At 46.7% G+C, this 13,161-nt stretch overlaps 1 protein-coding gene across 1 annotated transcript in view; it reads left to right on the top strand.

Moving 5' to 3' along the window:
- LOC127033153 (zinc finger protein 436-like) overlaps positions 1–9,982 on the top strand; it is a 28,016-nt gene extending 18,034 nt beyond the window's left edge. The window contains 2 exon segments of the mRNA XM_050920957.1: positions 4,636–4,749; positions 7,661–9,982. Coding sequence (XP_050776914.1) covers positions 4,636–4,749; positions 7,661–8,823 — 1,277 coding nt within the window. The 3' untranslated portion in view covers positions 8,824–9,982.
- The last annotated feature ends 3,179 nt before the right edge of the window (positions 9,983–13,161 follow it).

The following is a 13,161-nucleotide window of genomic DNA, read 5'->3' as shown; positions in this document are numbered from 1 at the left end:
CACTAAACAAAAGCACAGATGTAGGCAGATCTTATCCTACTGGTGTAACAGCAACTGCTCTGGATAGGATCAAAAAGTTGTTCCATATTAGGAGTTGTCAAGTTTCTCAGAGGCATTGTGGTCCAGGTTTGTTTTAAAGAAATAGACCCCTATCCTGCAATCACTTATGCAGGAAGTATCTGTTAAGATGTTTTGCCTTGTTCTACTTTACCTCACTTGAGATAGGTGCAATTCAAGCATCTGACAAAATAATAGGAGAGCAACCTTCCAAGTTAGTAAGGAAAACATCTGGCTAGTACAACCTAGGATCCCACTATTGTGCTGCTCTGCTAGAAAGAATGATAAAAGATTAAAGTTCACAGAAGGTACAACTCCAAGGTGCTCCGAGCTGTCCAGCTAATCCTTGAATGTTACATTGTAAGAATTCACATGCAAATCCCATTTGCTTGATTCGAAAGAGGAGGCCATCAATGGGAGAGGCCTGGGAGCTCTAGAGATATTAATAGTTCATGTCTGTTCCAGTATTTAGCATCAAATCAGGGCTTTACCTGTCAGCAAACAACCACCACACCTACTTATTTCTCAGCATCATGCATGTTGTGGCTAGATGGTGATCCTGAGTCACTTGTTACCTTACACAAGAGAAACCTACATTTTAAAGAATTATTTCAAATGGGACAATAAAACAGGAGTAACAAACTTTCTGCTTTTCTGAGGTAATAGCCCCAGAAGTTCTTTATTATTTAACAGAGAGCCTGAGCTGAATGCTGGAACAGGAGGCAATATGATGTTGAAGGGCTTCTGTGAAGGAAGAGGAAGAAGTGGCTCTTGGAGCCTCTGGGCCTGATCTAAAACCCATTGAAATCAGTGGGAATTTTTCCACTGACTTCAAGGTCTGGGGATTGGTCCTGCTTCGAGCAGGGGTTGGACTAGATGACTTCCTGAGGTCACTTCCAACCCTGATATTCTATGATTCTATGAAGGTGGATCAAGGCGTCTGATAACAAGAGTAACTTTTGTAAACTTCTCATTTCTGGGCAATGAAAATACTTACTTACTGAAATAAGGACATGATTGCTGGGGATGGAAGAGATGTGGAGATATCAGAGGATGAGAGGCTTACAGTCACCTGGGTTGGGGATCTGGGCTAAGGGTGGTTGGTGGTGAAGTAAGATAGGAAATAAGTGTAAACGAGCTCTTAAGCTAAGAAGTGGGGGTTTAGTAGGTTTTAACACATGCAATAGTTTAAAACAACACACAAGGGTGTATGGATTGTTTGTAAGGGGTCTGTTTAATAATGAAACAGAAAATCACTTCAAGTTTAGAAAATGCGGGAACAGTTTAGATACATACAGGAAAGGGAATATAAAAAACTGTACAGATTTTGCAGAACATGATGTGAACCTAACAAGTAACTATGTCACCTGATTCTTGTATCCTCCTCTTCCCATTTCCTTATTTTGCTGCCATTGTTTGTCACTATCACTTGGTGTCATTTTTAATTTAGATCACAGGCTCTTTGGGCTAGTGAGTCTCTTTTATTTGTCTGCAGAGATCCTAGAACATTTTTGGACACAGAATACATAAGTAATAATATTCATAACAATAATTGCCAAGTGATATACAAACTTAAATGGGATAGAGCCCAGCGGATCCCCCCGGTCAGTGCGCCGCCGTGGCAGCCGGCAGCCCAGGGGATCCCCTGGCCCAGGGAAACCCTGGGCTGCCGGCCGCTGCAGCGGCGCGCTGACCTGGGGGACCCCCTGGGCTCCGGGCTGCTGTGGCGGCGCGCTGACCTGGGGACACCCTGGGCTGCCGGCTGCCGCGGCGGTGCACTGACCCAGGGACACCCTGGGCTGCCGGTTGCTGCGGCGGCACCCTCACCCAGGGGGCCACTGGCCTGCCGGCTGCCGCGGCGGTGCGCGCTGACCCAGGGTCAGTGCGCCTCCGCGGCAGCCCAGGGTTTCCCTGGGCCAGGGGATCCCCTGGGCTGCCGGCTGCTGCGGTGGCGCCCTGACCCGGGGGACCCCCTGGGCTGCCGGCTGCCGCGGCGGTGCCCTGACCTGGGGGGCCCCTGGGCTGCCGGCTGCCGCGGCGGTGCCCTGACCCAGGGGGCCCCTGGCCTGCCGGCTGCTGCGGCGGTGCGCGCTGACCCAGGGTCAGTGTGCCTCCGTGGCAGCCAGCAGCCCGGGGTTTCCCTGGGCCAGGGGATCCCCTGGGCTGCGGGCTGCCGCGGCGGCGCCCTGACCCGGGGGACACCCTGGGTTGCCGCCTGCCGCGGCGGCGCCCTGACCCAGGGGACACCCTGGGCTGCCGCCTGCCGCCGGCAGGTCAAACTCCTTCTATGTCCCAGCACCAGCGGCTGGTCAACCATTTAAAAAAAAATGGGGGGGCGCTTTTTGGTGCCCCCAAATCTCTGCGCCCTAGGCAACCGCCTAGTTCGCCTAAATGGTTGCACCGGCCCTGAAAATATGCATAAGTTAGTACTTGCTAGTAGTTTTAGCAATGACATCTGGGTTGCTAGTATTGCACTTGCTATGTTTTTTTACTGTGATTTCTAATTTGGAATTTTTAATTCTAACTTTTTCTTCTGTGCTAGAAGAGGGGAAAGGTGAGGGATAGCAAATAAGAACAATCATATGTATTAGTAACTGCTACTGGTTACAATTTACTACCCATATTCCAATAGCAGATTAGGGCAGGTAGCAGTTTAATATCAGTAACTGCTACTGGTAGCAAATTAAGACAGGCAGCCATTTTTAACACTACTGGCTCTAGACCAAATGGTACCCCAGGCGAGGAGCATCTTCAGTGCTCCCTTCTCCATTTGGTAAACTTGAATACCTTATTTTTTACTGCATTTTTAGCCCATTTCATGACTTTGATGCACGGTTTGCATGCAAGTTTTATCCTTGTCATATAAGACAATAAAGTTGTACGTTAGGATCTGTAAATCTGCGAGCCCAGCACCCCCCAAGCCTGGCACTCCAGGTGGTCGCCTGGGTTGCCTGCCCCTAAATCCAGCCCTGCACAGAGGTGGATAATAAAAGAAATGGGGGAAGGGAAAGAGATCATGAAATGTAGTAGATCCAACCATCTCTGTACGGTTAGGGAAATACAGGGAAGAGAAGTGTGGGTGTGCATTGTTTCTTCATTTAAAAATCTACCCTCATTACTGCCCTCCCTTCCCCTGGAGATAATCCACAGAGATGATTTTATGTCCCCAAGGACATGTTTGTTCCATCAGACATGGTGGGTTTAAAAGGACTTAGGGCAGATCTACACTACTGCATAAGTTGATCTCACTTAACGTCGCTCAGGGGTGTGAAAAAGACACCCCCTTGCCAATGCAAGTTACAGCAACCTAACTGCTGCCCACACCGGCACTACATCGACAGATTACTCATGGAGGTGGAGTAATTATGTGAATGACAGAGCCTTTATAAAGCAGGTCAATGTTTTGGCCATTTATGGATTGTCCTTTCCTTCTAATGTATTAATGGGCTTGTCTTCCCTCCAGAACACTTTCCACCCCCCTCCCCCACCATGGTAGCTTTGTAAAATCTCTCCCCTTAGCCCCCTTGACTGTAGATCAGTGGTTCCCAAACTTTAACAATCTGTGAACCCCTTTCACTAGAATGTCAAGTCTCGCGAAGCCTCTCCTAAAAATGAATATTTCCAGGGATTTTCTCTTTTACCTGAGTATAAATTATAAAAGCAGTGATCTTGGAAATATAATATTTGTTTTTATGACATGCTTATTACACACTCTTTATAATTATTTATCATTACAGTATTTCTATTACATTATGAAAACAGCAACACTTTTCCAAGATCTCGCTTTTGTAGCTTGTATCACTTTGAATAAACCTGTTATACAACAAGGCTCGTATGTTTCATCAAGGAGCACCAGATGTGAAACAGCATGAAGGTATTTAAGAAGCCAACTCAAAGAGTTCCTCCTACACAAGCATTCAGGTCTTGAGCAGTCCAGGCAAACAACACAGATTACAACAAAGCTTAAACTTGTTCTTCATAATAATTTTAAAAACAATATTAGCTGCCTATTTAATTTTAAAAACAGCAAAAAATATCCACCTCCTTTTCCATTACTTATAAGGAGTCTTGAAGTTTAAATCTCCTCAGTGTGATAGAGATGCTTGCTTTGATCTGCTTAGCTCATGGAAGTCCAGAGGCTCTAGGCTGCTGGCCCTACGCTGCCCAGGGTCCTTAGGGACAGCTCTGTCCGCCATTAGGGAACTTTTTCCCGAGAACCCCCTGTAACATTTCATGAACCCCCAGGGGTTCACGAATTCCAGTTTGGGAACCACTGCTGTAGATGGACAAGTTCCTCCTCCTCAGCAGACCCCACAATGTCTGACTTTGAATTCAAACTCATCCCCCTTCTGAGTGGGCTGGGAAACCATGTTGGTGGTGAATGTGTGGCAGGATTTGTTGCCAGCAGAGACGTGGATAGTTAAATTCTCCCATTAGTAGAGTGGCCTGTAGCTCTGATTCCATGGAGAGCTGGCCCAGAGATTTGCATGTGTTAAAATGGGCTGAGTTGATAATCATGGAACACTTCTCATAATGAATACTCCACAAATACCAATGTCACCTGTTTTCTTTCCCCAGTGTGTCCAATTCCCAAACCTAACGTGACCTCTCAGATGGAACGAAGGGAAGAGTTGGAGGTGCCGGATCTTCAGGGCACTGAGGAGACGGAGATTCTGAAACACAGCTGCACGGGTGTGGAACCAGATAAACTGAGTCAGAAAAGATTGGTGGGCAAAGTGAAATGCTGGGATTCCCATAAAGCCCCAGTTCCCCTTTGTCCCATCCCCATCAGGATCCTTGTGACAGTTGTCACTCATGGCTTCCTAGCACACCTGGTGGTAACTTCCACTCCCCTGAGTGTGTGGATAGGATGTGGAGCTAGAATCGATCCCCAGTTCTCTGTCCTATTGGGAAGGTTTGGGGAGTGATTGGAAGGAGGAGGAATTGGTTCATGGTTTATTTTTATCTGTTCTGCAGTTATTTGGGTTCGTTACCCCCTTTGCCTTTCCCCCTTCTGCATTCCCTTTCCCCACAGGTAATGACTCCTGTCTGGATCCTCTCTCTCTCAGCAGGAGATCAGACAGTGGGCAAGAAGGAAAATTCATAGAAATACAGGGCTGGAAGGGACCTCGAGAAATCCTCTAGTCCAGCCCCTCACACTGAGACAGGACAAGTACACTTACACCGTCTCTGAAAGGTGTTTGTCTAACCTTTTCTTAAAAACCTCCAGTGAGGGGGATTCTGCTACCTCCCTTGGAAACCTGTTCCTTATTATTAAAACCTTTTCACCTAAAATCTAACCTTAATCTCCTGTGCTGCAGATTAAGCCAATGACTTGTCCTGCCTTTATTGGACATGGAGAACAGTCAATCACTCTTCTCTTTCTAACGGCCCATAACGTATTTAAAGACTGTTAACAGGCCCCATCTCCCCAAGTCTTTCTCTTTCTCTTCAACCTTTCCTAGCAGTGCAGGTTTTTTAAAACCATTGATCATTTCTGTTTCTCTCCTCTGGACTCTCCAATTTGCCCATGTCTGCCTGGATACCCCAAAGGAGTTAGGCACCTAAATTCTTATATTACGCTCCACTGCAGTGCACCAAACTCCCACTGACTAACTCAGTGCCTGTGTTTGGCAGGCAAAGTTCCTTAGGCACCTATGTTTCTTCCTCTTGGTATGCACGCTGCTGCCTCCCTCTAAGAATCTGGATGCTTATTACCCGCCTGAGCCCCTGAGTGACTTACAAACCAGGGGAAGACAGGCATTTAGCTGCCTCAGTTGTGTGCATGTCTTGAGCCAGTTGTCATGCTCAGAGGCCGCCTACTGGATCAGGCCCCTCAGACAAGTTTACACAAAACAGTCAATGGCGCGGGAGAGGAGAACCTCCCTCAAAACTTTAGCCCAGTGTACTTAGCCTTAGGGTACTCACTTGGGATGTAGGAGAGCCCCAGTTCAAGGCCCCTTCCATCTGAAGGGGAGAAGGGTTTTACAAGGAGATTTCTGGTGAGTGCTCTAGCCACTGAGCTATGGGATAGTCCATCATTCCTGTGGAAGCTGTTGCACTGTGGATAAATAATTAAAAAGGCACTGGAGCAGGGGGACGGGACCCTGGGCTAAAAGTTAGGAGGAGCTCCTCCCACCCCTCCACCTGCCTTTTGCAAAAATGGCATAGGAACCCAACTGCAAAGACGGCTCCCGGCACTGCTTTGCAACCTGGACTTAGGCGCCTATCTCAGTGAGAGGGGTGAGGCTTAGCACTTTGGGTAGCTTAGCTGGCTCCCTCCCTACCATGCTGGATTTTGTCAACTGCAGTGTAAAGGCACCTGTCTCTTCCCAGGCATTGCTTTGGAGCTTAGGCACGTAAGTCAGGCATTATGATGTTCAGCGTCGTAGCATTTAATTTTTAGGTGCCTAGACAGTTACTGTGATTCAAAGCCTATTTGCATTTTTTATGTCCATGCTGTCTTTCTTAAAGTGAGGCACCTAATAACTGGACATAATACTCCAGCTGAGGCCTTACCAGTGCTCAGTTACTTGCTGTGTCTGTCTTAGGACACTCCCGTTAATATACCCCAAAATGATTTTAGCCTTTTTTGCAACTGCATCACATTGCTGGGTCGTATTTAATTTGTGATTCCCCCATAACACCCAGATTCTCTTCAGCAGTATTGCTGCCTAGTCAGTTATTCCCCATTTTCATAGAATCATAGTATAGAATATCAGGGTTGGAAGGGACCTCAGGCGGTCATCTAGTCCAATCCCCTGCTCAAACCAGGATTAATTCCCAACTAAATCATCCCAGCCAGGGCTTTGTCAAGCCTGACCTTAAAAACTTCTAAGGAAGGAGATTCCACCACCTCCCTAGGTAACCCATTCCAGTGCTTCACCACGCTCCGAGTGAAAAAGTTTTTCCTAATATCCAACCTAAACCTCCCCCCACTGCAACCTGAGACCACTACTCCTTGTTCTGTCATCAGATACCACTGAGAACAGTCTAGATCCATCCTCTTTCAGGTAGTTGAAAACAGCTACCAGATCCCCCTCATTCTTCTCTTTTGCAGACTAAACAATCCCTGTTTTGTATCTGTGCATTTGATTAATCCCCTCTCCCCCCACCCCTGTCTTTACTGAATTTCATTTAGCTGATTTCAGACCAATTCATTAAGGTCATTTTGAATTCTAATCCTGTCCTGCAAAGTGCATGCTCCACCCCCAGCCAGCTTATAAGCATGCTCTCCTTTCCATTATCCAAGTCATTAATGAAAACATGGACTAGTACTGGACCCAGGACAGATCCATGCAGGATTCCACTAGATACATCCCCCAGTTTGACAGTGAGTCATTGATAACTACTCTTTGAATATGATCTTTCAATCAATTATGCACCCACCTTATAGTAATTTCATCTAGACCACATTTCCCTAGTTTGCTTATGAAAATATCATGTGGAACTGTGTCAAAAGCCTTACTACAATCAAGATGTATCAAGTCTACTGCTTCCCAAGACCAGTCACCCTCTCCAAAAAAGAAATTAGGTTGTTTTGGCATGATTAGTTCTTGACAAATCTGTGTTGGCTACTACTTATTGCCCTATTATCTTCCAGGTGCTCCTGCGGAAGATCCTGAGCAAGTGGACCCAAACAGGATGTTTTCAGAAAGAGCCAAAAGAAATGTTTCCCACAGTCCTGATCAGAGTCAGCACATATCAGAGAGGGAGCAGAGAAATCACAAAGAGGGGAGAGAGGAAAAATCCAGTGACCACCAGGGAGGTTTCAGTGTTCTTAATGAAACCACGATCCAGCTGAGAGTCCACATGGGGGAAAGATCCTACGAGTGTGCTGAATGTGGGAAAGCCTTTAGCTGGAGATCACACCTTACTGCCCATGAGAGAATCCATACAGGAGAGAAACCCTATAAATGTCTGGACTGTGGGAAAAGTTTTAGTCAGAGATCCCACCTTACTACACATGAGAGAATCCACACTGGTGAGAAGCCCTATGAATGCCCTGACTGCAAGAAAAACTTCCGTCGCAACTCACAGCTTATTAATCATCTGAAATCCCACACGGGACAGAAGCCATATAAGTGTCCTGACTCTGGGAAAAGCCTCCGGCGCACTTCACACCTTACTGCGCACAGCGGAGAGAAGGCTTATCAATGCCCAGACTGCAAGAAAAGCTACAGTCAGATGTCACACCTCGTTAGACATCAAAGGTTCCACACAGGAGAGAAACCTTATAAGTGTCTGGACTGCGGGAAGAGTTTCTGTCAGAGCTCAGACCTTATTACGCATCAGAGAACCCACACAGGGGAGCAGTCCTATACATGCTCTGAGTGTGGGAAACAGCTCAACAGAATCTCACACCTTGTTGCACATCATCGATCCCACGCTGGAGAGGCGCCTTACCAATGCCCTGACTGTGAGAAAAGCTTCAGTCAGATGTCGCACCTCATTAGACATCAGAGGTTCCACAAAGGAGAGAAACCCTACAAGTGCCTGGACTGTGGGAAAAGCTTCTGTCAGAGTTCAGACCTTATTACGCATCAGAGAATCCACACGGGAGAAAAGCCCTATAAATGCTCCGAGTGCGGGAAAGGATTCAGTCGGAGCTCAAACCTTATTGCCCACCAGAGAACCCACACGGGAGAGAAACTCTATCAGTGCTCCCACTGTGGGAAGAGCATGACCCGGAGTTCAAACCTCGTTCGACATCAGAGAACTCACACCAGGGGAAAACTTTATAAAAAAAGCCTGGATCCAACCTAGCCATTGTGAATAATACACTGGCCTTTTTCCATTAATGATGGTGGTGTTTGGACCCAGTTACTCAAAGGAGGCTCCTAATTTCTGTTGAAATCAATAGAAGTCAGGAGCATAAATAGCTTTTGAGAATCTTGGCTTTGGCTCCAGTGTATGTCCGGGGTCAGGAGATAGCAGCAGGGAGGGTGGGAACCAGAATGGATTGTTCTGGAGGGCACAGTTGCTTGGGAGTTGTGACACAGATGATAAACATAGGCATATCTTCAAAGACCATTATACTGAGATAGACCACACACATGAATCTGTGGAATGTTCATCATCCTTTGTATCGATGCAGCATGTGTTTTCACATGTTCTTCAAATCTGTAGGGAGTGATTAATGCAAAACTTCCAAGCCTGGCTATGTAGATGTCCAATCTTTGAAGTCTGACCTCCTAGGCTATAGGGGGAGTTATTAAAACTAGTAACTAACTCAGCTTCCCTGAACAGAAGATTCTCTCACAGTGATCAGGTTGATTATTGTATTGAATTCACTGGATTTGACTATTACTTTCAGCAAACTGAATATTCTCTGTTAAGTTCTTACATTTACCTTTTTTATCTTGCTTTTCCTTTTTCTCTAGAACCATCTTTCTTTTGTTTTCTGCAATTTCTGACTTATTCTTAATAGCATTCTAGTCCATTCAGGAGCACCAATGGACTGGTTTGGGTTTGCAATGTCCTGAACTGGACACTGGAAACAGAACTGGGATGATGTGTTTTTTTCTGACTTTAAATGCAGAGGAATAAAGTGCAACCGTGTTTCCCAAACTCTGAGTCTTACAACACAAGTGAAAATGGGGTGAGATTGGGGCCTGTAGGAAAGCCTGTCGGTAATACTGTCATAGCGCTGAAAATCTGCAGGTATCTGCGGATATCCATGGGCCATGTTGATGGATGCAGATACAAATTTTATATCTAGAGCCCTAAAAATCTGCGGATATCTGCTTGATATCCACTTGCTATCTGCGGATATTTGCTTAATATCTGCATACCAAGCTTGCGGACCACAGATCGGATGCAGATATAAATTTTGGATCTGCCCAGGGCTCTAGTGACTGTAATGACATCAGAAGTCTGCTTTTTGATACAGTCACCCCCACAGAACCATCAATACATTACTATTGCCCTTTTAGGCCATGTCTACATCTAAAATTTTGCAGCGCTGGTTGTTACAGCTGTATTAGTACAGCTGTATAGGGCCAGCGCTGCAGAGTGGCCACACTTACAGCAACCAGCGCTGCAAGTGGTGTTAGATGTGGCCACACTGCAGCGCTGTTGGGCGGCTTCAAGGAGTTTCGGGGAACGCGAGAGCAAACCGGGAAAGGAGACCAGCTTCGCCGCGGTTTGCTCTCGCGTTCCGCGAACCACCCTGCAAACTGCAGGGAAGGAGACCTGCTTGCTCGGGTTCGGGGAACGCGAGAGCAAACCGGGAAAGGAGACCAGCTTCGCCGCGGTTTGCTCTCGCGTTCCGCGAACCACCCTGCAAACCGCAGGGAAGGAGACCTGCTTGCTCGGGTTCGGGGAACGCGAGAGCAAACCGGGAAAGGAGACCAGCTTCGCCGCGGTTTGCTCTCGCGTTCCCCGAACCGCCGAGCAAGCAGGTCTCCTTCCCTGCGGTTTGCAGGGTGGTTCGCGGAACGCGAGAGCAAACCGCGGCGAAGCTGGTCTCCTTTCCCGGTTTGCTCTCGCCTTCCCGGAACCACCCAGCAAACCTCAGGGAAGGAGACCTGCTTGCTCGGGGTTCGGGGAACGCGAGAGCAAGCCGGGGAAGGAGACCAGCTTGATTACCAGAGGCTTCCTCAGGTATGCTGGGATACCTGCTTATTCCACGGAGGTCAAGAAAAGCGCTGGTAAGTGACTATACTTGATTACCAGCGCTGGATCACCAGCGCTGGATCCTCTACACCCGAGACAAAACGGGAGTACGGCCAGCGCTGCAAACAGGGAGTTGCAGCGCTGGTGGTGCCCTGCAGATGTGTACACCTCCTAAGTTGCAGCGCTGTAACTCCCTCACCAGCGCTGCAACTTTCTGATGTAGACAAGCCCTTAGTTTCATTCTTAATGCATTACACTATAACAACTCTGACATATACATATACCGGGGTGGCCAAACTTACTGACTCTCTTAAGCTGCATGCAACAATCTTCAGTAGCTCAAGAGATGCAGCGCACCTGCTGAAGCTCTGAGCCCTGGCCTGTGCCCCCTGTGAGGCTGAAGCCCCTAGCCCCACCACCTGGCTGGAGGGCAGAAGTGCCTTGCCCCACACCCTCCCCCCCACAGGGCAGAAGCCCTAAGCTCTCCCCCCCCCCCTCCAGTCTGGTAGGCAGAGAATAGGGGGTTGTGGGGGGCTCCATGAACCACACTTTAACTGTAGAAGAGCTGCATGTGGCTCACAAGCCATGGTTTGGCTACCCCTGACATTTACGCATTAAAAAATCCTATGACTAAGATAGCTGCATGGCTGAATTCCTTGTACCTGCCCCAGTTAGAATCTGAGTTATCACATGCACTGTATTTCTCCTGTCACTACTCACTTTTTTTTCAGATTTATTTATTCATTTATTCTTCTAGGAGCAAGTATCAAAGAGTTAATCCCAGCATAAGGCATGTGTAAATATATTATTAATTTAGGTGGTGTCTAAAATACCTGGGTTCAGTATAAAACTACATAACAAGAGAATCAAGTGAGGCGTGAATCTACTTGTATGAGTTAGCAGTACTGGTAAGGTATCCACATTGAAATTGCAGTTCCTGAATTATAAATTCCCCGTTTACTTAATTTGAATTGGCGTATAATAGAATAAGCAAAGTTAAAAATGGAAAATGTCCATTTATTCCCATCCTGTTTCCCTCAGCAAAGTGAGTGTTTTCTGCAGGTTGTCTGCAATTTTGTTGCTGTGGCGTTAACAGCCTAATTCACCTCACTCCCACCCCTTGCTGCAGAATCATGTTCCAGAACCTAAATGCAGGGCTGCATTATGGTGATACAAATAAATAATCTTCAGGTTTTTTAAAGAAAAAAATGTACAACCCTTATGACTACAATTAAACATTTAAAATGTGCTTATCAACCCCTGTGGATATTGTGTATGAGGATGGGGCAACTGCCTTGTACTAGTGTTGCTGGATTGGGGAACTGCTACTTGAAATACCACCCATCCCTCACCCTCCCCAAAAATCAGGTCGCTTATGACTACACATTAGTTCCAAAACCTTCAACAGACTGTCCGTGCTAGAATCCAAATGGCTTCCCACTCTTTCCACTGCGGAGATTGTTTCCCAGATCTCATTGCCAGAGCATGTCCCCTGCCCTGATATGCAATTTAAAAACTATTAGGCATAGGGAAGGGGGGGATACCACTCAAGACTGACATGGCCTATTGGGGATGTAAATTTTGAGGTCTCTTCTCAGCAAAGGTCCCTTGATCTCAGGATTTGGCCTTTAGTGATTCCAAGCTGAAGTCTCTCTTTCTTTTGCTGCCCCACAGAAATTTCATCTGGAAGTTGGCTACATCTCAGGTTTAAGAGATGCTTTATGTCTGTATCTGTTTATGTCTGATGCACAAACAAGTTTTCAAAAGTGGACTTCTTTGCTTTATAGGTAGCTGGTTGGAGCACAGTGAATTTTTTATTTTTTGCAGTGAATAGTAAATTGACCAAAAATGTGTTGGTTTTTTTTTTGGGAGGGGTGGTATTGAAACTACTTAAGAATTCAAGTTGATTTTGGAAATAGTTTGGCTGAAAACAAAAAAAAATTCAGCAGTGTCAATGATTTGAATTCACATTTTATTTCAAAGTGTTTTTGTTTGGTTTTTTTGTGAGGGAAAAGTCACTTTCAGCCCGAAACTAACAATTTTTTTCAGTTTGGCCATCACACAACTCTATCTAAATACAGAGAGGTTGTGGGGGGAGGGGGAGCGAGGTTAATTAGCTCCAAGCACTAGTGGCTCTGGTAATTACTATGGGGAAGAAGGGTGTCTTGTTCCCTCCACTCCCCTACCAGCTGAGCTTCGTGGGTCGCACGCAGACAGTAATAACAACATCCAGAAGTTGGACCTGCTGCTTCCCAAGTGGGATCTGGGTCGTGGATCTTCATTAAACCTGCCTCTGTGCCTGCCTGAGTCAGGCACTTTCTCCAGTGGCTGCAACTAGCCTGCAAGGGCAGCTCCAGGCTTAGCTGACATCAGCTCCTGAGGCACAGCCTCCATGTGATTGAAAGAGAAAATGCTGGGGAAGGGCAGGAAAGTGATGCTCGGCCCTGGGAGTCTGCTCCCCTGTTTTTAATGCCCAGGAAAGAGCAG

Source organism: Gopherus flavomarginatus, chromosome 12 (genome assembly GCF_025201925.1).
Source record: "Gopherus flavomarginatus isolate rGopFla2 chromosome 12, rGopFla2.mat.asm, whole genome shotgun sequence".
In the NCBI taxonomy this organism is placed as follows: Eukaryota; Metazoa; Chordata; order Testudines; family Testudinidae; genus Gopherus; species Gopherus flavomarginatus.
The sequence above is the reverse complement of the archived record's forward strand: the minus strand, read 5'-3'. Positions and strand labels throughout refer to the sequence as shown.